At 49.7% G+C, this 24126-nt stretch overlaps 1 protein-coding gene across 3 annotated transcripts; it reads right to left on the reverse strand.

The window, feature by feature from the left end:
• Window positions 1–488: 488 nt before the first annotated feature.
• PLCXD1 (phosphatidylinositol specific phospholipase C X domain containing 1) lies at window positions 489–23673 on the reverse strand. Of its 3 annotated transcripts, XM_056135188.1 has the most exons (8): window positions 23573–23673; window positions 23015–23241; window positions 11183–11326; window positions 10588–10724; window positions 7083–7211; window positions 5748–5903; window positions 5010–5193; window positions 489–3147 (listed from the first exon to the last, which is right to left on the reverse strand). In XM_056135188.1, the coding sequence occupies exons 3-8, from the start codon at window positions 11307–11309 to the stop codon at window positions 2909–2911; spliced, it is 972 nt and encodes a 323-aa protein (XP_055991163.1). In that variant the 5' UTR covers window positions 11310–11326; window positions 23015–23241; window positions 23573–23673; the 3' UTR covers window positions 489–2908. The 3 variants fall into 3 exon arrangements, with proteins under 3 accessions (XP_055991163.1, XP_055991165.1, XP_055991164.1); XM_056135190.1 differs by lacking the exon at window positions 5748–5903 and having other exon boundaries at window positions 23573–23671; XM_056135189.1 differs by lacking the exon at window positions 23015–23241 and having other exon boundaries at window positions 23573–23609.
• Window positions 23674–24126: the final 453 nt, after the last annotated feature.

A 24126-nucleotide genomic window follows, 5' to 3' on the forward strand; every position in this document is an offset into this window, starting at 1 on the left:
TGGGCATCACATTCCCCAGGGGTGCCTCCAAATATCTTCTCTGCCAGTCACCACCTGCAGGGCCTCCCACTTCTCTGGTGTGGCCTTGAGGTTTTCTTTCGCCTCAATTCCATTCAGTAGGGACTCAGGAAGGCATGTGGTCTGACTCTGCTCCCTGGGCCGGCCCACTGACCCACTGTCCCTCCCCATCACCAATACTGCATCGCCAGGGTCCAGGGCAGTGTTCAGACTGAGGAAGCCTGACGAGGGCCTCCATGAGGGAAATTGAGTATTGGGGTAGGGGGTGGCTGGTGCCTGGAACAGAGAGGGTTTCACACTTGCTGTGGTAAGGGAGGTACAAGACAAAATTCCCATATTGCCCAGATCCAGCACTGGCTGTCCTAGAGTCCTCTTTGGACAGGAAGGACAGACTCCCGTTGCTGCCCCTGTGTCTGATACTGAATGCAGGAAGATGAATAGAGGGAGACAGGCATATCCTTTGTTGTATGATGCTGTGACCTTTATTGACCAGAAACACGCAGGATGGGCCCTTCCCCACAGGTGCAGGTGTGTGTATGGCTGTGAGTCATCTACAGAGTAAAACCTTATGAAGGGTGTGTCCCTCCCCACACAGATCTCAGACATTCATCTGTAAAAATGAAATGCAGAATCTACACATCAGGCCTCATGGGCGAGCTTAAAATGGGAAACTCAAATTTTTGATCCAGTTCTGACTTTACATAGCAAACTAAAAGCACATTTTTATAGAGCTGCATAATCTGAAGAAACTGCTCTGTCAGCATTTTGGAAAGCCCTTCCTGTGTATTTTCATGAATGCTGCCGACAATGCCGTGGGTAGCAAATAGCTAGAACCGTCTGCCTGATGCCTCCTAACTTCTGTAGAATGAACTGGTTCATGCGGAGTCCATCCAACCACAGACCTGAGGTGACCACAGTTTTGTGGGTTTAGAGGGAAACATGGCTTCCAGGCCATGAATCTGTTGCCATGCATGGTCCTTCCTCACAGCCATGTAGACTAAATGCTTTGGGGTCCTGACCCAGGAAACGGGCTGAGGAAGCCAGGCCAATGAGTTTGTCTTTCTGGATTCTGGAGGTCTTTGAAAGATCATGGCATCTGGTGCCAAAAGATGAACAGATCCTTTGTGAAAATGATAGGTTTGATCCCAAGAGAACATGCTGCAATGTGGACAGTCATTTTCAACACTGCCCTAAGAAAGTTGACCGTTCCAGGACAGGACATACACATAATTCTTGGGAACCTCTGGAGATGGAAGGGAGTGAGCCTAGGTTAAGTTTGCCCTTTGGCCAAGAACTCACCACCGGTTTGTTGAAGCTCTATATACAAGAGGAGGTGGCTCTGAGTTTCTGATGTGGGAGCTGGTGCTGAAAGCAGCGCAAGGGATGGAGTGAAATGGAGTCTCTTAGAGTGGGCGGGTTACATGGAGATGTAGCCCTTGGGAGAAAGTTCCCTCCCATCTCTCACAAGAGAGGCACACCACATAGGGTCATAGGAGAGCTGAATGTGTTTGGGACGCAGTAGGCTGTGCATTCTCAGGGAAAGGCGGGCAAGGCAGCACAGGTGAGAATCATCTGATTCTGGCAGTCCTGGGCCACAGGAGTGCACCAGCCCTGAGAAATTGTGGCCGGGGAGCACTCAGTGCCCAGTGCAGTGGGAGGTGCCTAGTGCACCAAGAAACTGCTCATCTCCAGGGATCAGCCAGCTGAGGGCAGGCTCCTGAGGTTTCAGGCCGCAAATGGGTGCTGTGTTTATATCATGGGTGCCGTGAGGAATGGATGCCAAATGGGTAACAGAGCCAAGAAAGCTGATAAATATCCACTGTCACGTTGGGGGAAAGGGAAGGATCACAGGTATGTGGTGGGTGTAGAGGTGATGAGCTGGAGTGGCGGAGTGGGGGGAAGGTTACACATGTGTTAGGGGAAGAGTCACAGGACAGTTATGAGTGTGGGGGGGGGATTCAGCTGTGAGTGGACAGTCACAGGTGTGAGGGGAGACTCAAGTGTGAGGGCACAGTTATAGGTGTAAGGGGGAAACCAAGGTATGAGGGACAGTCACAGTTGTGAGGAGAGACACAGGTATGAGGGGACAGTCAGGTGTGAGAGGAAAGTCACAAGGTGTGAGGGGACAGGTCTGAGGAGAGTCACAAGGTGTGAGGGGAGAGTCACAGTGGGAGGGGACAGTGCTTCATTTCTGGAGCACTGTAGAATGGGGAGCCTCTTGCTGGCCCGAGTGTGGGTGGAGGGAGGAGGCAGGTCTGGATCCTCTCTAAAGGGGCAGAGGTGAGTCTCTGGGTGCTGCAGGAGCAACTGGAGACTGGCCGCAGGCTTGCATGGGCCATTCCTCAAAACACCCCTGTCACTGACTTCCTCACACCTACTGATGATGCATCCTGGGAGGCTTCTATCCATTTCTGAGGAGCAAGCACTACACTCCTCATTTGGGGCAGATTCCCCCATATCTCTCCCCATCAACTGCTGAAAAAGCAGAATCAAACAAGAGCTGGGAAAGGGCACAGCTTCCTCAGGATTAGAGCTCGGGGATCCCTTGTGCTCCTAAGAGTGGCTTTCTCAGGGGGCCCTGACATCACTGCCCTTTCCAACCGATATGCCTTTCTCCACTATGCACATAACCTCACAGCCCTAAGACTTCATTCAACCCAGGAGACATGCCCCAGCTCTGCTCTAGGACCACCCAGCCTCGTTGACCTGATTCTGCCTTTAATTGGCAGCATGATAATCAGTACCAAAGGCCAGAGAGGCCCTAAGGAGTGGGGAGCCCAGCTCCTGCCATGGGCATGCTGGGCCAAAGCAGCAGAGACCATCGCCCCATCCTGGGGCCCCTCTATCCCCTGAATTCTGGTCAAGTGCATGTTCAGACAGGTAGGAATGGTTAGCACCCCAGCAGCTTATCATTGAGCCTGATGACATCACCGACAAAAGTGTCAGCGCCAATGAAGTCACCAGCGATAATGTTGGTGCAGCGCCCACCGGGCCCAGGATGCTGTTCTCGGACCCATGCACACAGGTATGGCAGGCTGGGAAGTGTCATCTTCTTGAGGGACATGGATGGGTGCACAAGGACGTACTCCAGGTTCTCCGTCAGGTTGATCCCCGCCACAAACAGTCCATCTGAAACACACGTGGGCTCAGGCTGGAGCACAGACAGGACAGCAGGAAAGGACCCTACAGGGTCCCTACCTGCTGTAGGAGGCTTTTGGTAGCTCCACCCTCAGAAGATAGACTGAAAATATTCTCGTTACATCGGAACCCACAACTGTTTTCTGTGACATGGAGATTTAAAAAAATTTAACATTTTCATTAACAGACAATTTACTTACTAATTTAAAAGCACTGAAAATGAGATTTGCTATATCACATTCACTGTATCATGCAGCCAGCAAGCCTCTCAGTTTCTGAAGAGGGGCTGTCCTCAGGACCAGCCCCTCCCAGCTCCTTCCTCCAGCCCCCAGCACCAGGAACCATGTCATGTCTGTAGGTACCTGATCTGGATGCTTCCTGTCAACTGGACCCGCACTGTGTCCTTTTACATCTCACTTTTTGGAACCTTCGTTTTCTGGGCACATCACATTGTAGCTAGGGTTTCCTTGCTGTCTTAGATAAGTAATAGCCAGCATCCAGCTGGAGCACAGATTCACTCATCTCATAATAGATGTGTGTGTGCTGCCCACTAAGTATTCTGGCAATGAAGTAGGACCCACAGATTTCAAGTTTCAGTCAGGTGGGGTGCCAGGGTTCCAACTCCCTAACATTCCTGCCCTGTGATGTTCTCCCTGTCTGGCCCTTAATAACCCTGAGCAGCACATGGCAGATGGGTCAAAGGCTGATGCAGGCTCTGTGGACAGACAGTGGCTTCAAAAAAACAAACGCCAGGTGAATGATCTCACTAAAGCAAGTCTTTCCATAAGAATCAGCCAGTGAACAGAAGTCAAGGTTAGCAAAATCCTGGAAGGTGGGGTTGCCACTTCAGTAGGACCAGGGTCAAAGGAGCTGCTGCAACAAGCATGTTTGACCCAGTAAGAGCTTCTCCTGTCACCAGATGTGTGACACATATTTGCATGATGCGATGAGACCTCTGGTTTATTTTTTAAAGTATGGTTCTATATCAGGTTTACTCAGCAGAAATGTCCAGTGAATGGGTAATCGTGGAACCAGGTGTCAACAGCACAGCACTTAGATACCGGGCATTGAATCAAAGAAATAGGACAGTTGAATCTTTGGCTGGGAAGAGAAAATACTTCAAGCCAGTGAATGGTTGCCAATCAACTATGGAGATGAGGCAGGAGTTAGACTCTGGATCACAACTGAAATCTGGGAGAGGGTTCATCCCATCTTACAGCTGAGGTCTGTAACAATTTACAACTCAAATGCTGGAATAGGGGGCTGACCAACAGGCTGGAGCATGCTTAGTATGCAGGAGGCCCAGGTTTTGTCTTGGCTACCACACATGGGGGCACAAATATGCAACAGGTAGAGTTGGGGACATCTGCAGTGGGTAGAGCCTTCAGTCACCAAAAGTTGGGACATGTGTGCAAAGGGGTTTTCTTCAGCTATTGAACCCTGGATCAAAGGACGAAAACCCTGATGCTTGATATAAAGTTAATCTCAGAGCAGGTGTAGCAGCTATGACATGATAACATGGACACCTCAACGTCATGCCACATGCACATTGCACAAAAATTGTGCTCATGTGTCCATTGTGTGCCCATCTGCGCATGTAAACATACATGGCTATATATGTGCGAGTGTGCACCTGCACATGTGCACAGGTGGTCATACATGCAGATGTTTGCACACAACATACTTGGTTGTCTCATGCTTCCTTCCTTGAAACCAGAGGCAAACTTAGGACATTGCATCATGGGACCAGGCTTCAGGGCAGAGTCTTCCACAGAGCAGTCTCACTTGCCATGACCAACAGCACCTCAGTCCAGACAGAACATGGACATCTCCTGCTGGCAAGACTTACTCACCTGGGCGTCCACAACTCTTCATATGCTCCAGGTAGCAGACCAGTTCTTGGGCCTTCACCTTGTTGCCCCACCAATAGGGGATCCCTGGCCACAGCTCCTGGTGTCGGCTTACAGCACCCTCATCTTCATAGGACAGGACCACCTGCTGACCCTTTGCCCATAGTTGACGCAGTGTAGGTATATCCTACAGGGAAGATGTTGGGAGTTTCTGTGACACACGGATGATGGTAACTGGGGTATGTTTGAGATGGGGGAGGTGGGCTACTGGGTACCCAGAAGATGTTAAAGAGATGTCCAAGATACAAGGTTGATAGGAAATTTGGGTATTAGTGCTCCACTCCATCCAGCCCCTCCATCCTGTTCCATCCATCTTACTTCCTTTCATCTTGTCACTCTCCATCTTGACCCCTCCATCCTGTCCCCTCTATCCTGTATCACCCATCCTGTTCTCTCCATTCTGACTCCTCCATCCTGTTCCCCTCTATCCTTTGCCCTCCAATCTGTCCCTTCCATCTTTTCACCCTCTATCCCATCCCCTCATTCTGCTAGGGAGGACCAGATTGCATCTTGTAAGTATTGATCCCTGGTCATCAAGTAGAGCCTGTTATCAGCTTCTCCCGGCTGATCTTAGCACCACTGCAGCTGAGTCAAGTATGTAGATGAAGTCTGTAGTGGCAGTGGTAGCCCACACCCCACAACCCACCAAGGAGAGATGTGGGAAGTCAGGACACTTCTCACCCCTCGGGGACACAGCATATCTCCAAAGATGTTCTTGATACAGCCCACCAGGTACTCGTGCAGGTCGTCCGTCATCCCCTCAAAGTTTCTGCAGGCCAGGATGACCACCTCTCGGGGGTGGCTTTCCAGCCACTCAGAGATCTCGGTAAGCGTGTCCTGGAGGATGGGCTGAGTCATACACACAGGGCCTGGGGCAGGAGGATGCTACCCCAGCCCAGAGATCTCTGCAAAGCAAACCTACTGGGAAAATGTGTCATCCCTGCCTGAGGCAAACATGACAACAGTCCCGCAGAAAATGGTCTCACTGGAAACTCACCCCAGCTGGATGACACCACAACACGCTCTGCACAGGGAAGCAGATACATGTGCATATGCATGCATGCCTGTAGGTACAGATGTGCATGAATGTGTGTACACATACATGTGTGCACCTGTGAGCATGTGTGTATGCTTGACTGTGTATTGTGTATGCATGTATGCCTGTGTGCAAGTGTTTGTGCATGTGTGTATGCTTGAGTGTGTGCACACACATGAGTGTGTGCGTGTGTATGTATGCATGCATAGGCATGTGTGCATGCAAGTGTTCCTGTGTGTATGTGATTTTGTGCACATGTGAGTGTATCCACATGCATGTATATGTGTTCATGAGTTTGTGTATACATAGAATTCCTCTCAGTACACGTTAGTGTACATGGCACATGTGTGATTTGTCAGTGCACAGTTGCATGTGTTCACTTGCTTGTACATATGTGCACCCACACATGTGAGTGTGTACATGCAATTGTATAGCCAGTGGAAGCATGCTCACCGCAGACAGGCACAGTGTGTGGGAAAGTGAAGGTTAGAAGCTCTCAGGAATAAGCAGGCGCCATCGGGTGACATGCAGAGTGAGATCCCAGAGAAAGCACCTCTGATCCCAAGAGTCCGGGGGTTCACAGTGAGCACAGAGGAAGCAGCAGTGTCAAGGTGATGTTACCTAACAGCCAAAGGAGAATGAATTGAAAACATGATGTCAAGGCAAGAAGTCAGATCAGGCCCAAGTGTGCAAAAACAAAACAAAACACCCAGGAAGTGAAGGAGAAGCAGGGGTTTGGGTGTAGTTACGAGAAGCATAAAAACCAGAACTTGGTGCTGGAGCATGCATATAGCCCAGAGCTTGGTGACTGAGAGTGCTGGTCAGACACTTTAACTCTGGAACAGACACGGTCCATCTCCAGGGAGTGAGGAGACTTCCTATCTGCTCAGCATGGCCCCATCCCACAAAGGTCAGCCTCTCCTGTCTGGAAGGGATGTGGTGCAATTCCTGTGTTCCCCCCCACTCCGCAACACACACACCTCCACCAGTGCAGTCGTGTACACCATATGGACAAAGTGCAGGTTCTTCTCGGATCCCTGCAGCATATGAGCAATCCGCAGGTCCAGGTACCGCACCCCAGCGTCCAGCTGCTCAGTGATGTTCAGTGCCTGTGGGTGGAGAGTGCTCACATCTGCCAGCATAGCAGCAGCTCCCACTCCAGTTCATGACCCGCTACTCAGGATACCTGTCCAAAGGTCCCGCTCTCCAATGCCAGCTCAGTGCTACCCCTAGAGCAGGTCACCACTGGTCTTAGAGACCACTTCCCAGAGAACAGGACATGTGCTGGGGAGGAACTGTCCTAGGAAGCAGCTAGATGACCGTGTCCTTGCAGTGCCTGCTGGACCTTGACACTGGTCTCTCAGGGCATGCCTGCAGGGACCTGTCCCCAACTCTCACACATCTTCCCAGAAGTCAAGTCTCAAGGAAAGGATCCTCAGGGTCTCAAGAGGGATTAGGCCTGCATCAGAGTCCTGGAGGTCAGGATGCGCTGGGGGACAGCACTCGGACAGCTGTTTCCACCCACTAACAGGACTAGGGAAGGCAAGAAAACAGAGCTAGGATAAATAAAGAAAAATTAGTTTTCATACAAAGTTATCATGGGGGTGCTGGAGTGACAGTACAGCAGCAGAGCACTTGCCTTGCATACAGCCAACCTGGGTTCAATCCTGAACATCATATATGATCTCCTGACCCTGCCAAGAGTAAGCCCTAAGTGACAAGCCAGGAGTAAGTCCTACGCAGAGCTGAGTGTAGCCGCAAACCAACCAACCAACCAAAACGAAAAAAGAATTACGGAGAATGAAGGAGCAAGAAGATGCTATGGTGCTCTCAGTACAAAGTGGTGGTGGGAAAAGATTAAAAACACATATACAGAAAAGGTGGTGCTCTCTAGAAAATATAAAAACAAAAGTAAAAGCAACATTGAAAGGTAATAGAAATAGTGCAAGTCATAGCGGCAAAGAAGAAACAATGTGAAAATAGTCTACACCTATGAGGCCCTTCATTCTCCTCTTCACTCCTTAGTGGCAGATGAGGAAGCTGAGGTGCAGAGGCTACCAGGGGCCATGGCTGTACCATTCCCAGTCTCCATCACACTTCTGAGTAGCTCACGTGAGAAATTGGCTTCAGGGTCACCCCTTGTCTGGGACTCTCCTCCTGGAGAGGCCCAGGGGCCTTGACAAGGGCATCAATCCCACCCCTGCTGCCCACAGGATCAGGGCACCCCTCCCCCATTCAGGGTCCTCGGGCTGCCCTGTCCATGCCTGCCATTCCATGACCTTCCTGAGTCAGTGTTGGGAACACAGAAAGTGACTGTATTCTACAGACCCTACAATGGCCTTTAGTGATCAGCAGATGGAAAAAAGGGAGGTCACTATTTAATATTTGGAAAACAAGTATCCGAAGAGGCCAGGGGCTTCATGTGGCTCTGCTTAGGCTGTGGAACTTCCTGCACTCCCCGTCAGAACCACAGAGCCAGACTGTTCTGTTCCAGTTGTGTGACAACACCTGCCCTTCCTCAGTCTGGTCTTAGAGCTGTGGCTACAACCAGGCTCGGGGCAGGTGCACCTACAGAGGTCTGCATCTCCCACCAAGAGAAGAAACCCTGCCCTTTTCGCTGTGAAATCAAGCCTCGGGCACAAACCAACAGGAATGCCAAGATGAGAGCTAATGGCACTGCCCAACAGCAGTTCTTCGGAGGGTTCTCCTCACACCTGCTGGGTGCCTGTGCCTGTGGCAGGGAGAGTCTGTGCAGCCGAGGTTGCCAGGGCCTCACATACAAATGCTTTGTGCTGGTTCCTCCTACCCAGAACAGTCCTGCCTGTTCCAAGAACGGGTAAGTTAGAGTCCACCATGGTTGGTGTTGGGATGAGTTGACTTATTCCTCCAGGCAGAAATAAAGCTACATTCCTTTCCTTCCTGCTGCACGACTAAGAACTTTAAAGTTTAGTGATGAAAACAATGGAGAAATCACCTCCAGAGTCTGAGTAACTTTTTAGCCTGTAGCTGTGGAAATCCAGCTTCACATAGGGATCCGGGGCGAGCAGAGCCACTATAGAAGGTGACTAGAGGTGGAGAACTGAGGGAACAGAAAAGCTGGTAAGGAGGACTGCTCAATGGCTGGAAGCTTGCTACAAGCTTGTCTGGAGGGCAATGAGCAGTTAGGATAGAGAAGGGACCAGAATGACAATAATAATTAGAAATGATCATCTTGGACAGGAACTGGGTGTTTAAAGTAGGTAAAAGAACCATAAAGCCCAAAGGGGGGGGGAGAGAGAGAGAGAGAGAGAGAGAGAGAGAGAGAGAGAGAGAGAGAGAGAGAGAGAGAGAGAGGAGTAAAAGTGCCTACCATAAAGTCAGGCAGGAGGAGAGGGTGGGAGTAAAACTGAGGACATTGGTGGTGGGAAATGGAGAAGGGACAGGTGTTAGAACATTATGTGACTGAAACCCAATCATGAACAACTTTGTAACCATATCTTACTATGTAGCACTGTAGCACTGTCCTCTGGTTGTTCATCATTTTGCTTGAGGGGGCACCAGTAACATCTCACAACAAATTGTGAGACTTGTTGTTACTGTTTTTGGCATATCAAATACTTCAGGATAGCTTGCCAGGTTTTGCCGTATGGGCGAGATACTCTCGGTAGCTTGCTGGGCTCTCCAAGAGGAGCAGAGGAATAGAACCAGGGTCGGTCGCATGGCAAATGCCCTACCCGCTGTGCTATCGCTCCAGTAAAAAAAATTTAAATAAATAAAATGTATTTTACCTGCTTAACACACACACACACACACACACACACACACACACACACATGCTCACACACACATACAGAAAAAAGTTGGTAGAAAGGACCATGCTGGGAGGAGAGGGAGCTGCTTCCAAGGGGGCCTGGACTATTATCTGAGGCCCCCTCTTGTGGCCTTGGTGCCAAGCACAGTAGGAGCTCCCACCACCTCTGCCCCCCCCCCCATTGCCCTGTTCATCATCAACCTGCACTATCAGAGAACCTGCACGCAGGCCTCATCCTCTGCCAACCCCCATAAGCAAGATAGTCCTGTTGACTGTTTGTCAGCTTGTGAAATGCCAACGGTCAGTTCTTCCTCATTTTTCTGAAGTGAGCATAAAACTTCTGAAGAAGCTTCCACAAGTTCCCCAGGGCCTGGAGCAGCTCAGAAAGGAGGGGGAGGAAGATACCCACATCTGTGTCCCAGGAGGAGGGGTCCTCACAGTCCACTCAGCTCATCAAACAGAGAAGCCCTGAGTGATCATCCAGAACCCCAGGTACTTGGCCCTTTGAGCCAAGAAGGGGTTCTCCCAGAGGCTCCCTGGGATGCACACCCCCTCCTGGCTTCCTGTGTCTTCAACAACCAGCCCCCTCCCTCCTTTCCTTGGGAGGTTTCTAGGTCGGTGCTGTTTTGCCCTCTGCTCCAGGTCCCAAGATTGGTTGGGGCTTGCCTCCAGGGTCCTCGGCCCAGAGCCCTTACCTGGGTGATGGACCACTTCAACACCACGGGGCGGGTGACACACGGCAGGACCTTGCCCAGAAGCTGAAGCAGCCAGGACTGCTCGTGGGAAATGGGGGACTTTGTGTTCAAGCAGTATGTCATGGTGTCGTGGCTCCCTATAGAGATGCAGGGTGTTGCCACGGTTAGGTGAACAAACAGATAACCGCGCAGTGACAGCAGACATACAAAGCAGGATGACAAATCAGCCTGGGGCTACACCCCCATGGATGCTCCTGCTCCGAATGCTGAAATGCCCTTCATGTTTTTGAGGGAGAATGGCAACCCCCAAACATAGCAGATGTTCCCCCAGAACTGCCAGCAGTCTCCCCTCTTAACCCCCTCCCTCCTTTCCTCTAGGAGGTTTCTGAGTGGGTGTGGGTTTTCTCTCCATTCCAGACCTCCAAGATGGGTTGGGGCTCTGGCCTCCAAGACTCTCCAGACCCTCAGCAAGAACCAGAAACTGAAGGGAAGACACTGTTATGTCCGTGTGTGTGTGTGTGTGTGCGCGCGCGCACAAGTGTGGTAGTGGGTTTCCCACCCCAACGATGGACCCGTCTGGTGGATACAGGCTCACCTGGGATGGAGAGGTGGTGGAGAGGCACATCCCAGAGCCCAGGACACAGCGCCGACATCCAGTCTGCATTATCCATGGGGCAGGGCAGATTGTTGAAGTTTCCAGAAGCACTTACCTGCCCACCCATTAGGAGGCCTCTGGAACCTGAGGAAAGAAATGAGGTTCATGAGGTTGAAAGTGGCTGTTCCACAGTGGGCCTGGCCTTAAGAAAAGGAACCAAAGAAACTCCCCAGAAAGGCAGGAGCACAGGGGAGAAAAGAGCTGGGGTAGGGGGAGGCACAGCCAGACAGAGTGGGGGAACTCAAGCCCTGCAATGGCTGTAGGATGGAGCAGAGGACCCTGCAGGGTCCTGCAGCTCACATCATGGGGCTCATGGTGTGTTCTTGGAGGCTGGCTCACTCTGGCCCTGCCTCCGCACTGCACTGACCTCCTGCGCATCCTGCCCAAAGCTGTGTGTGCGGCTCTGGAAAGCAGCCTGGAGTGAATGCCCTGAGAGGGGCATGAGGGAGCACCGCTGCTCCTTTGCTGGGCTCTCCCTCTGTCTATGGTGATAGACTCCAGCTGGATATGAGCCCCAACATGGTGTGCAGACACCAAGAACTCAGAGGTCTTTGTGGTTTACTCTGCGGACATGGAGTGCAGCTCCTTAGAGTCCCAGGAACACACACACCAAGAGAACTGGGATGTGGTGGAAGAGGACTCTGGAAGAGTTCTTGGGCTCACACTGTGGTCCTGACAGGAGAACTGTGTGCATGCCAAAGGTGCTGCTGGCAGTAATATTCCTCAGAAAGGCAGACTCCAGAGTGGGCTTTGGTGCACCCCACAAACGCCCATGCACGCCCATGGGCATGACAGGCAGCACATAACCCCAGGTCATCTAATATTAAAATCTCCCTGTCCTGAGCTCAAGCTCCCTTAACCTTAACTTCCACACAGCAGGGTGCCCCCAGGGGCTGAGCGCCCTTTACCCAGATTCCTACACTGGCACCAGTCATGTCTTAGAATGTTTGGAGATGGGTCCTTATAGGTTTTATTGGTTTAATCATGAAAGAGTCATTTGGCCTCCTTGGTGGAGTCCAGGGTTTCAAGGAAGGAACTCAGGGCTCTGTGCGTGCTAGGCCTGTGTGCCAGCCCTCCAAACTGTCTGTGGTGTCAGATGGGTCTTTAAAGAAGACAATTTCAATGAAGTCACTAATAATACAACAATTGAGAGCCCTGTGTGACAGAGTCCTCATAGGATGAGCTACGCATGCCCACATGAGTGGGCCAAGACACACCTGGATCATTTAGCCAGCTCCCAGGGCCTCCCCTTTAGTCTCTACCTGTGACAGTAACTTAGAAATGAGGGTCCCTCAGAAACAAAAACAATGGAGAAAAGACATTTGCACCCCTCTGTTCCTTGCAGCACTATCCAAAATAGTCAAAATCTAGACAACCCAAGTGTCCAAGAATAGATGACTGGATAAAGAAACTATCTTTATCACATACACAGTGGACTACTATGCAGCTGTTCCAGGGAGGGACCTGGCGAATATCATTTGAATGAAGCTAACTAGAGGGAGAGAGACCGACATAGAAACATAAAGAAACATAACAGTGGAACAATATGTGGGAATACCCAGACAATGGAAACTAAGAACATGAGAACTGATATTCAGTATGAACTACGCTATGCTACTGGAGGGGCCTGGAGGATAAGATCGAAAGCAGGGGCCGCAACACCTACCATGGAGAGAAGCATTCAACCAGGAGGAGGTTGCGGCACTAAAAGTTGGTAAAATGTTATGTATGAAACCCATCAGCAACAGTACTATTATATATATATATGATATATATATATTATGTATATATATATATATATATATATCTCACCAGGAGTAATTCCTGAGCACAGAGCCAGGAGTAACCCTTGAGCATCGCCAAGTGTGGCCCAAAGATAAAACAAAAAAGATCATTCAGAATCTTAAACCAGCTGTACATTTTTCATATATAATGTTCAGCAATCAATAAAACAATCAGATATTCAAAGGGGAAAAATGAGGGGGCCAGAACAGGTCACCCAAATGCCTCATTCTTGCACAGATTACTTTGAACTCTGCAGGCAACAGCCAACCAGCAGAGGAGGGAAGCTTCCAACTCTTTTTCAGAGTCCTAAGGGAATTCACATTTCCAAACCCTCCTCAACAGCCTCTTATGCCACGCTTTCCTGATCACCACCCCATCACCTGCACCCCACAAAGAAGCACAGCCTGCTCCCTTGGTATAGTGGAAGATGGTACAGCCCCATGAGTATTGGATGAGTTTGCACTGTGGGAGACCCCAACAGGCCCATGTATCTCTCCTGTTCACCTATCTTGGCCAGTCTTGTTCATACAGTGCAGGTAGGGAGCCCAAAGAAGGGGAGATGATTTGCTTTTCTCAGCAGAAACACCTCTTTGATCAATATCTGAGCATCCCAATGTCCTATCAGGTCCCTTACCAGTTGAATTACCCCCAGCTGATGTGGCCACCTACCAGATCAGCAAGAACCCTGTTAGGCTGGTTCCCTGCTGTGCCCTCCACGGGCTCTTATACGAGGGTCCTTCAATTTGCTTGGAGCTGTGAAGCCCTCTGACTGGATCTGATTCTGTGCCAAGACTCTCACTTCACAACCAACCCCCTCACGACCTGACTCACACCTGGTTTGCTGCTTTGAGTTCATCTGCTCTGGGCCTCTCTGCCAGGACATAGTGAGGCTGTGAAGAAGTTCACAAGGAGCCACGTGTGCCCCAGGCCAGATGCCCACATCCAGGCTGTGGTCCTGTGATGGTGGCCAGCAGCCTTGTAAGGACACTGGTGGGGGAGTGCGAAAGTTGTGTTTGTGTGTGAACCATCTGCTCCTGCCTTGGTTTCCCTCCCTTCCAGTGTTTAGTTATAGTGCCTATCTTGCAGGTCAGATGGGGCATTCAAAATGGAACCCCTGGTAGCCTCACTGCCCGCTGACTCTCACCCTGATGCTCTGGACTCTCTGCTAGGGGAAGGGCTGCTGGCCAGCTAGTCTGAGGTCTCCAGTTCCTGAAACACTGTTACAAGTCCAGTTGAAACACTGTTACAACTGAGGAGGGTGGTCAGGGTTTGCCACCCCAAAACATGCCACTTAGACTTGAGGAATAGTGTTGAGTTACAGGACATTGGGAAACAGACCAAGAGTAACTATGCCAGAAAGTAGAGTCTAGTAGACACAGAGTAAACACAAGGAAGTGAGTGAGTGAGGGGGTGAGCTACCCATGATGTATTCGATGTATCAAAAACACTAACAAGTCTCACAATGGAGATGTTACTGGTGCCCGCTTGAGCAAAATCGATGAACAATGGGAGGACAGTGCTACAGTGCTACTATAACCAAATCCAAGTTCATATTATGAGCCAATATTTTTCTTGTCTTTTTCTGTTTACGGTAACACCTCTTGTGCTCAGGGACTACTCCCTGCTCTGTGCTCAAATGTCGTTCCTTCAGTGCTCAGGGGCAACTCCTGGGTCTGCACTTGTTGGTTACTCCTGGTAGTGTTCTGAAGATCATGCAGTGCTAGGGATTGAACCAGGGCCTCCTAAAATGTAACACATGTGCTCAGCTCACTGGACCATCTCTCTGGCCCCAAGATATTTCTTTTAAGTAAGAAAATCAGGGCTGGAGAGATAATACAGTGGGTAGGGCACTTGTCTTGCACATGGCTGACTTGGGTTTAATCTCCAGCATCCTACATGGTCCCTTGATCCCCATGGGAGTGATTCCTGGATATAGGATAACATTGGTTTGTCCTTTCTCCTTTGCCACAGGGAGTGAGCTTAGGTTTATCGGGTTACACCCATCACAGTGCTCCCGAGTCACTCCCATTCCTTTGTGCTTATCTGTAACTTCTCTGTGCTCTCTTCCCCAACCAGTCTATCACCTTTTCCCCTCTAATCAGACTCTGTTTTGTAAGGATCATTCTGAGGACAATGAACTTGTATTGTAAGTTAAATATTGCCCTTCCCCTCTCCTTATGTCTTTTGTATAAAAGGTAAAGGCCCTCCCGTTGATTGTCGATTTGCTCGAGCGGGCCCAGTAATGTCTCCATTGGAGACTTTGTTGTTATTGTGTTTGGCATATCAAATACTCTCGGTAGCTTGCCGGGCTCTCCGAGGTTTACTTTATTTTCTTTTTTATTTTATTGAATCACCATGAGATAGTTACAAGCTTTCATGTTTGGGTTACAAACACACAGTGATCAAACACCCATCCCTCCATGTATAGTTTACTTTAAAGCAATGTTCTTTTTGTATAAACCCAGGAAGACAGTTAATATTATGCTTTTGTAACTTAGGAGTTAATTGACTCCGAATAATATTCACTCCTGGACATCTGCTTTCTCTACTTAAGCCTCAGTTGCCCTTAGTTACTAGCACCCCAAAAGCAAGGTCCTGAGGAGGGACTGAATGAACCCAGGGAAAGCTGTGAGCTACCCTGGCACCAAATGGGCCAGGCCAAAGTGCCACAATAATTAACTATAAGTTAAGAGCATGGTCATAGACAAATCCTGTCATGACCCAAAAAGTAACGACAAGATTAGGACCCTGCTAGGGTTAGGAAAGACTAATCTGACCTGAGCACTATAGTCTGAGATCTATAGTAAGATGGCCCTAGGAGAGCAATCCTATAAGCTTAATGTATCTCTTACTGTGCTCACACAAAATGATTACTATTATGAATGTATGTTTGTTGGACTAAGGAGAGGAGAAACACACCCATAGTTGGAATTTCAGTCTTGGGAGGGTCATCTTACTAAATGAGTATTTGTCCTTGAAGAAGCTTCCCTGAGGGAAGGACTTTACCTCTGTTGATGGTATGACCACACCTACATGTAATTATTACCCCCAACCCTCATGTTTTGGGATTTAACTAAGGCTGTAAGAGTGGGCTGGGGGAACCAGAACGAGAATGAAGTAGAATGGGGAGGCAGAGGCAGGAAGGAGAAATATGAAGGAGCAGGTTCCAAGAGGAGGGTGAGGGGGATCAGGGAAGGATGATTCGGAGGAGGAAGAGAATGGAGATGGGAATGGAATAAACTGCAACTGACACCAACCAGCCTGACCCTTGTTCCTTCCTTCATCCTCCCTTCAACCATCAACCTCCCCAGGGTGGGAGAGAGCCGCGAGGTCCTTTTGTAATTTATTTTTGAATACACACCTGAGTATAGAGCCAGGAGTAACCCCTGAGTATTGCTGGGTGTAGCCCCAGAACAGAAAAGGAAAGAAAAGAAAAGAAAAGAAAAGAAAAGAAAAGAAAAGAAAAGGGGGAGGCTGGCCTGAAAATTCACAGATGCACTCAGAACTGCACCATTCACTAAGCCAATGACGTTGGAGGAATTGTTCAGGATGGGAGATGTGTGCTGACAGTAGATAAAGGGCTAAACATAGCCTCTCAGTAACTATATTGCAAACCGTAATGCCCAAAAGTAGAGAGAGAATATGGGGGAAATTGTCTGCCATAGAGGCAGGGGGAGGGTTGGAAGGGGGGGTATACTGGGGACGTTAGTGGTGGAGAACGTGCACTGGTGGAGGGATGGGTGTTCGATCATTGTATGACTGAAACTCAAACATGGAAGTTTTATAACTATCTCATGGTGATTCAGTTGAAAAAACTTTTTTTGACTGTCACTGTTTTCCCATTGTTCATCAATTTGCTCGAGCGGGCATCAGTAATGTCTCCATTGTGAGACTTGTTGTTACTGTTTTTTTTTTCCTTTTTGGGTCACATCTGGAAATGCTCAGGATTACTCCTGGATTTGCACTCAGGAATTACTCCTGGTGGTGCTCAGGGGACCATATGGGATGCTGGGAATAGAATCCAGGTCAGCTGCATGCAAGGCAAACGCCCTACCGACTGTGCTATCACTCCAGTCCCTGGTACTGTTTCTGACATATCAAATATGCCACGGGGAGCTTGCCAGGTTCTGCCATGCGGGCGGGATATTCTCGGTAGCTTGCTGGGCTCTCTGAGAGGGATGGAGGAATTGAACCCTGGTCGGTCGCAGGCAAGGCAAACGCCCTACCCAATGTGCTACTGCTCCAGTCCTAAAAAAAAGAAAAAATAATAATAACTGCATTGTTTTGCTTCCAGGTCCTGGAGTGTGGGGCTGCTAATGCAGCACATATTTCTTCACTCTGTCATATCTCACAGAGAGGATACATCAACAATCTAACTCTAGATGATCATCTTCACAACACACAAAACTCACTCCAGGATGCAAAAGGCACAATGGGAAAGCAATCCCACCACATTTAGTCACCAAAGATGGTAGCCTTGAAGATCCAACTAGTAATAATAAACATGGAAAAAAGACTCAAAATAAATGAACAGCAGACAAGAGAATTCTAGGATGAATTCAAGAGGAACAATATAGGAATCATCTGGGTCCCAGAGGGACAGGAAGGCAACCTCATGTCAAAGCAACAGTCAAAATCATTGTTGCCGAGAACTTCCCTGAGCTGGAGAGCACAGGCACCTAGATCCAAGAGACCCAAAGTGTACCAGTTAAAAGAGAGAGACTGAATGATGAATGCCATAGATAAAGATAGAATACTTAAGTCATCAAGAGCAAAGAAATAAATTACATACAAAGAACAGTGATAAGATTTACGGCAGATTAGGGGCTGGAGTGATAGCACAGCAAGTAGGGCATTTGCCTTGCATGCGGCTGATCCGGGTTCGATTCCCAGCATCCCATATGGTCCCCTGAGCACTGCCAGGACTAATTCAATACCACAAGCCTACAGTAAACATACTCAATGGTTTAAACTAAAATCCTTCCCCTTAAGAACAGGCATAAAACAAGGTTGCCTTCTCACCACTTTTTTTCAGCATGCTATTGGAAGTACTTGCCATAGCATTTGGGCAAGAAAAAGACATCAAGGGCATCGAGACAGGAAAGAAAGAAGTCGAGCTTTTATTCTTGAAAGATGATGTAGCACTGTAGCACCGTCCTCCCGTTATTTATCGATTTGCTCAAGCAGGCCCAGTAAAGTCTCCATCATGAGACTTGTTGTTACTGTGTTTGGCATATCGAATATGTCACAGGTAGCTTGCCAGGCTTTGCCGTGCAGGCAAGATACTCTCAGTAGCTTGCTGGGCTCTCTAAGAGGAAGAATCGAACCCAGCTCGGCCAGTATCGCTCCAGCCCTTGAAAGATGATATGATCCTATATTTAGAAAACCCTAAAGACTCTAAAAAAAAAAAAAAGCTCCCAGAAACAATTAATTTGTGCAGCAAAGTGGCAGGTTACAAAATTAACACTCAAAAGCCCACAGCTTTCCTATATGCGAATAATGAAATAGAAGAGAAAGTTTTTTTAAAAAAAAAATCCCATTCACAATTGTGTCTCAGAAAATCAAATACCTAGGAATGGCTTAACTAAAGAGGTGAAAGACCTATACAAAAAAAAAAAAAACTACAAAAAATTATTTTAAGAAATAAAATACTTTGCTCATGGATTGGGAGGATTAACATTATCAAAATGGCAATGCTCCTCAAAGCATTATACAGATTCAATGCAGTACCTATAAAAATATCCATGACATTTTAAAAATAAATAAATCAAACACTCCCAAAATTTATATGGAACAGTAACACCCTCCCCCTGCCCAAATAGCTAAAGCAATCTTAGAGGGAAAAGATATAGAAAGCATCACTTTCCCCAAATTCAAAATGTATTAGAAAGTGGTAATAATTAAAACAGAATTGTACTGGAATGAGGACAGACACTCAGATCAATGAAATAGAATAGAAAATCCAGAGATAGACCCTCAGGTATATGCTCAGTTTATCTTTGATAAAGAAGCAAAAAATATGAAGTGGAACAAGGAAAGCCTCCTCAATAAATTATGTTAGAAAAACTAATCAGTCACATGCAAAAAAGCAAACTCAGACCTTTTTCTAACACCGTGTAAAAAAGTCAAATTAAAATGGATTAGCGGCCTCGATATCAGACCTGAATCTATAAAGTATACAGAAGAAAATATAGGCAGAACTCTCCAAGATATTGAAGCTAGAGCTATCTCTAAGGATGAAACGCCACTGACCACATAAGAAGCAGAGACAAAAAATGGGACTATATTAAACTGAGAAGCTTCTGTACCTCAAAGGAAACGAGAGAATACAAAGCCAGCTGACAGACTGAGAGAAATTATTCACCTACCACTAATCTTTGTAACTTTGAAATTCACGGTGATTCAATATAAAAAACAAAAAGAAAGGAAAAGAATGAGGCTGGGAAACTAGCGCACTCAGTCTGGTGCTTGCTTCGCCAAATCTGAATTTAACCCCCAGCACTGTTGATGGTCCCCTGAGCACTGCCAGAAATGATCCCTGAGCACTGCCAGGAATGATCCATGAGCACAGAGTCAGTAAACCCTGAGAACCACCAGGTATGGGAAAAAGAAACACAAGAGAAGAAAAAAAGGGACAGGGAGATAACTTAATGGGTTAAGCACATACAAAACATGCACGGGCAAGGCCTGGATCAATCCCAAGCATTGCCTGGTTCCTCAAGCATCACCAGAAATGACCCCCAAGCACAGAGCCAGGAAAAGCCCTCAAGCTCAATGGATATGAGCCACCAACATCCCTCTCAAAAAGGTGGGGAGAGGGGCGGAGTGATAGTGTAGCAGGTAGGGTGTTTACCTTGCACACAGCAAACCCAGATTAGAGCCTTGGCACCCATATGGTTCCCTGAGTCCACCAGGAGTGAGCCATGAGCACAGAGCCAGGAGTAAGCTCTGAGCACCACTGGATGTGGTCCAAAAACAAATGGAAGGAAGGAAGGAAGGAAGGAAGGGAGGGAGGAAGGGAAGGAGGAAAGGAAGAGAGACAAACTTTAGACTGCCGTCTTCCTGAAAGAAGCAGCACGTCCTTTGTGAAGACAGCCCCACCCCCTGCCCAGCTCCCAGCCCCACAGTAGCAGAAGGAACTCATCATACAGAAGAAGGCATACAACCACAACAGCCCTGCCCACTAGCTCCCCATAAGCTTCTTCCCCAAATCCACTACCCAGCATGCTTGTTTCCCAGCTTGTCACTTTCTTCTACACTGATCCCAGAAACCTCTCATCTGCCTCTTTGGTTGCCTTTCAATGGAGACCTCTGTACTTGATAAGCTTTTCCATCACTTTAAATTGTGGTCCTCAGGTGCAGCTGATAAGGAATTTTTTCCCTTTGATCCAAGGAACATAGAGATGATCCCATGGGTCTATATCCCCTCAGCAGCAACAACGACTGCTCCTCTCCCCAACTCCCAGATGGGTTCGAGAGACTTTCAGCCAGCTGGTGCCCTCTTTCCCTGCACATCCCATGTCCCTCCAGGAGTGCACATGGACCCAAGAACCACTTAGGGTCAATTCACCAAACCCAGGTGTCCTGGGGTCAGTTGGGCCCAGTTGTAGGGAGCACCTCCCCCACACCATTGCCTCTGCTCCCCCACAACCTCCTGAAATGCTGTGGGGCAGGGTGGTCAGGAGCAGGAGGAGACCTGACAGGGTTTGTCAGGCCAAATTCACAGAATACTCAATTGCCCCTTAAAATAAGGGAAGAGAATTCCTCTGCCCTTTCTTCAGCAGCACTTACTTTAGAAAATCTGTCAACTATTTCTCTGTCTCTAAGATGCTTGCAAACCCTGTAAAGGCTAAAAAAATTTCAGGGCAAAGAGAACAGGGGTCAAGGGACTTGCTAACATGTGGTCAACCCTGTTTGGTCCTCAGCAATGCATGGTCCTCCAAGAACTCTGAGCAGAAAGCCAGGACGCAACCCTCCCCCCCCCTCCAAATAAAAACCAGTCTTGAATGCATCTATGGTGCAGTTATTTGAGGTGATGTAGGGACAGTAATGGGGGATTGTGATGTGTACAGGAACTTTGTACATTGGCTGTGATGGATACAGGAACTTTGTACATAGATATCATAAATTAGCATAATTATAACCACATCACTAAGACTATAATAAAAAATAAAAACAAAGGAACAAAAATCAAACTCTACTCTGGCATGCTTTTCTTGGCTCTGGAACTTTCAGAAATGAGATAGATGAAGAAGAATCCGAATTTGTTCTGAATCGTATCTGCCAACACAACTCTCTCTTTAGCAGTGAGCCCAAGATTAGGTCCTTAACTGGGGTCCTAGGGCCCCAGTAATAATCCCAGGCTTTTCATTGTGAGAAAGCCAACAATTTCTGAGATTTCTGGCTTTGGGAAGTGGTCCTCCTAATCCCCGAGGTGACCCACAGCTCAGAGATCCCTCCTGCGTCTTTCTTACTGCGTGGATTGACCCAGGGGGTCCAACAATCCAGGGGAAGTCTGAACCTCTGCAAACCCAACCCCTTCTCTGCAACAGGCCAAACACATCCAGAAATAAAAGCTGCATTTGCCCATCATAGGCCAGAACACCCCGATTCTAAAGGTATGTCTACCCTACACGATGATCGCCACTCCAGGAGAGACCAGTCGGCAACCAGGGTTGCCATACCACCTAGAGGTGAAAAAATTTGCCACAGCCTCCTTGTCGGGTGTCAGAAGGAGCTCAGCTGGACACTTACACACACCGCACACTGCCTGCTATAAGTCCTGGGTCACCCGCCTCCTAGACCCTGTGCAGCTCCTGCCTTGAACTTCAATTTTGCCGCCTGTGATGTGGAAGAACCATGCTCTGGACAATGGTGAAGGTCAAACTGGGAAGTTTCATTTTAGCTACTATAGAAACTTTGCCAGCAATATTCTGTCTCTGATCTTTAGGGTTCATGGAGTGGAGAGACAGTGCAGGGGTTTAGGTGCTGGTCTTGCGTGTGGCTGACCTGGGTTCAAACCCCATCACCGCATATGGTCCCCCAAACACCAGGAGTGATTCCTGATCACTGCTGGTGAGACAACCCCCACCCCACCCCAACCAACCCCTGAAAAGACTCATGTTGTCTCCAAGGCTGACACTCTCAATTCCCGAACCTCATGCACTGCCCAACCAGGATTCTCTTCCCCAGGCCAGAACACAAGCTATGGGGCATTTGTGCTCCGTGCCCTCAGCATACACCCCTACAAAGTGTGGACAGCAATGACCCATGCACTCCCACTGCCCAGAGTCCCTTCTTTATACTCTGCTGATCCCCTCCAGGAGGACGCTCCTTTTCTTCAACCCCAGGACAGGGTGACCGGTAGTTGGAAATTATCCTTGTTGTAACTACACCTGTTAGAGCAAAAGTCCCTCACTACAGAAATAGACTGCTATGAATACGTCTCCTTACTACAGTAATAGTCCCACAGTGACAACGGTCCTCCCGTTACAGTAGTAGTCCCACCTCGGGCATAGTTCCCTCACTACAGCAACATTCCCACAAGCAAGTGTGGCATCTCTATAGTACTGGCCCCTCAGCTGTACTAAGGCAATACCACTGCGATCATGTTAACCATGTTTCCAACCTTTTAAAACCTGGTCCACAGTCGACACTGTGAAAATGGCTCTAGCTTTAGGGGGGATCTGGGCATGTGTGTGTCCTGCCCCAAACCTCCTAGACCTTTACTCATCTCCCACACTGACCACTGAGACTGTTTATCCCTGTGCCCTGCCTCAGCACCTTGAGGCCAGTTAAAGACAGGATTCTGCCCTCCCTCCCTGCATTGTACCTGGGATGCTCTGGACCTTGCCTCACTGCCATGTGCTGACCGCCAGGTACCTGGACCTCCGTGGCTGCTTCCTGGCTTCTTTCAGGGACCCGGTGCTAACCCACCTACCTGGGAGTCTCAGGTGACCTCCTTTCAGGCTCCCAACCAGCCCTCACCTGGCGACACCAGCCGATGTCCTGCGGACCTCCGCCCCTGGCTCCACCGCTGAGCCTGACCTCCGCAGCTGCGTCTCCTTCACTGTGTTCTCACCATCGGGGCCGACTGAAGTGTGGACAGGAGGATTTCCAAAGGCAGCCAGGCTCCAGTCGGGCTGACCTGCCATCCAGGTGAGCCACCTGTGACCTGTGCTGGCACGCAGTGCTCCGGAGCTCGGCAATACCTCCTGGGTGAATACAGACGGGTGTGTGCATTCCCGTCCCGCTCCTCACCCGACTTCCCGACACTCGGTCATCCCCCAAACACTCACCCGGCTCCCCGCCGCCCCCGGCTCAGGGCCCCGGGCCTGGCTCTTCCACGCCGTGCCGGGCAGGCGGGAGCAGCAGGAGGCGCGCCCAGGCAGCAGCGCCGAGGCGGCCCGGGGCCCTGTCTGGGCTCGGCCCGGCTCCGCAGCCCCGTCCGAGCCGACAGCGCGCGGGGACCCAGCAGGGACCCAGCCGGGCGCGCGCTCACGGCCCAGGACGCGGCGGGAAGGTGGACGCCGGCCCCGCACTCACCTCCCCGGGTCCCCGCAGACCCCGAGTCCCCGCGGCGGCCGCCCGCGCGGCGCTTCCTCGGACTCCGCCGCTGCTGATTGGGCAGAGCCGGCCCGCCCCGTCCCCGCCCCCGCGCTGCCCCGGCGGCCGCCGGCCGGGTGCGAGCCCTCTCGGCCCGCCGGCCCCGCGCGAGCTCAGAGGAAGAACCTGGCCGTGTCCCTAGGGCCGGGCTCCTGACCCCTCTGGCCTCTGGCCTTTCCTGCCACCAGTGTGGCCCCAGAGCAGATAAGGGTCTGCCCACAGATCTCCGGTTGCATCACCTCCTCTGCTATCTCTCAAGCCCGGTGAGCAAACTCACAATCCTGCCTCTAGTGTCCGGCTCTCCAGCTCCAAGTGGCCCTTGTTCTGTCCCCAAGAAGGGTGTGACCACCGTGGGTGGAGGTGCGTTGCCAGCGGGACCCACTCCCCTCACCCCCTTGTGAGATCCCAGCAGGGCACCCCTCCCTCATCTTCCCCCTCCAGGCTGCTCCCCTGCGTTGTCCACTCAGCTGACAGGTGTCCCGAGCCCTGTCAGC

The sequence above is a fragment of the Sorex fumeus genome, unplaced genomic scaffold (assembly GCF_029834395.1).
Source record: "Sorex fumeus unplaced genomic scaffold, SorFum_2.1 ptg000110l, whole genome shotgun sequence".
Taxonomy (NCBI): Eukaryota; Metazoa; Chordata; class Mammalia; order Eulipotyphla; family Soricidae; genus Sorex; species Sorex fumeus.

Excerpts from the sequence above, each read along its gene's own strand:
- PLCXD1 (XM_056135188.1), bottom strand. The coding sequence starts at position 11,309 with ATGGGTGGGCAGGTAAGTGCTTCTGGAAACTTCAACAATCTGCCCTGC. Across the intron at positions 10,725-11,182 it reads CCACCACCTCTCCATCCCAG|GGAGCCACGACACCATGACA; the intron begins GTGAGCCTGTAT and ends GCATCTCTATAG. Across the intron at positions 5,194-5,747 it reads ATATGCTGTGTCCCCGAGGG|GATATACCTACACTGCGTCA; the intron begins GTGAGAAGTGTC and ends TCTTCCCTGTAG.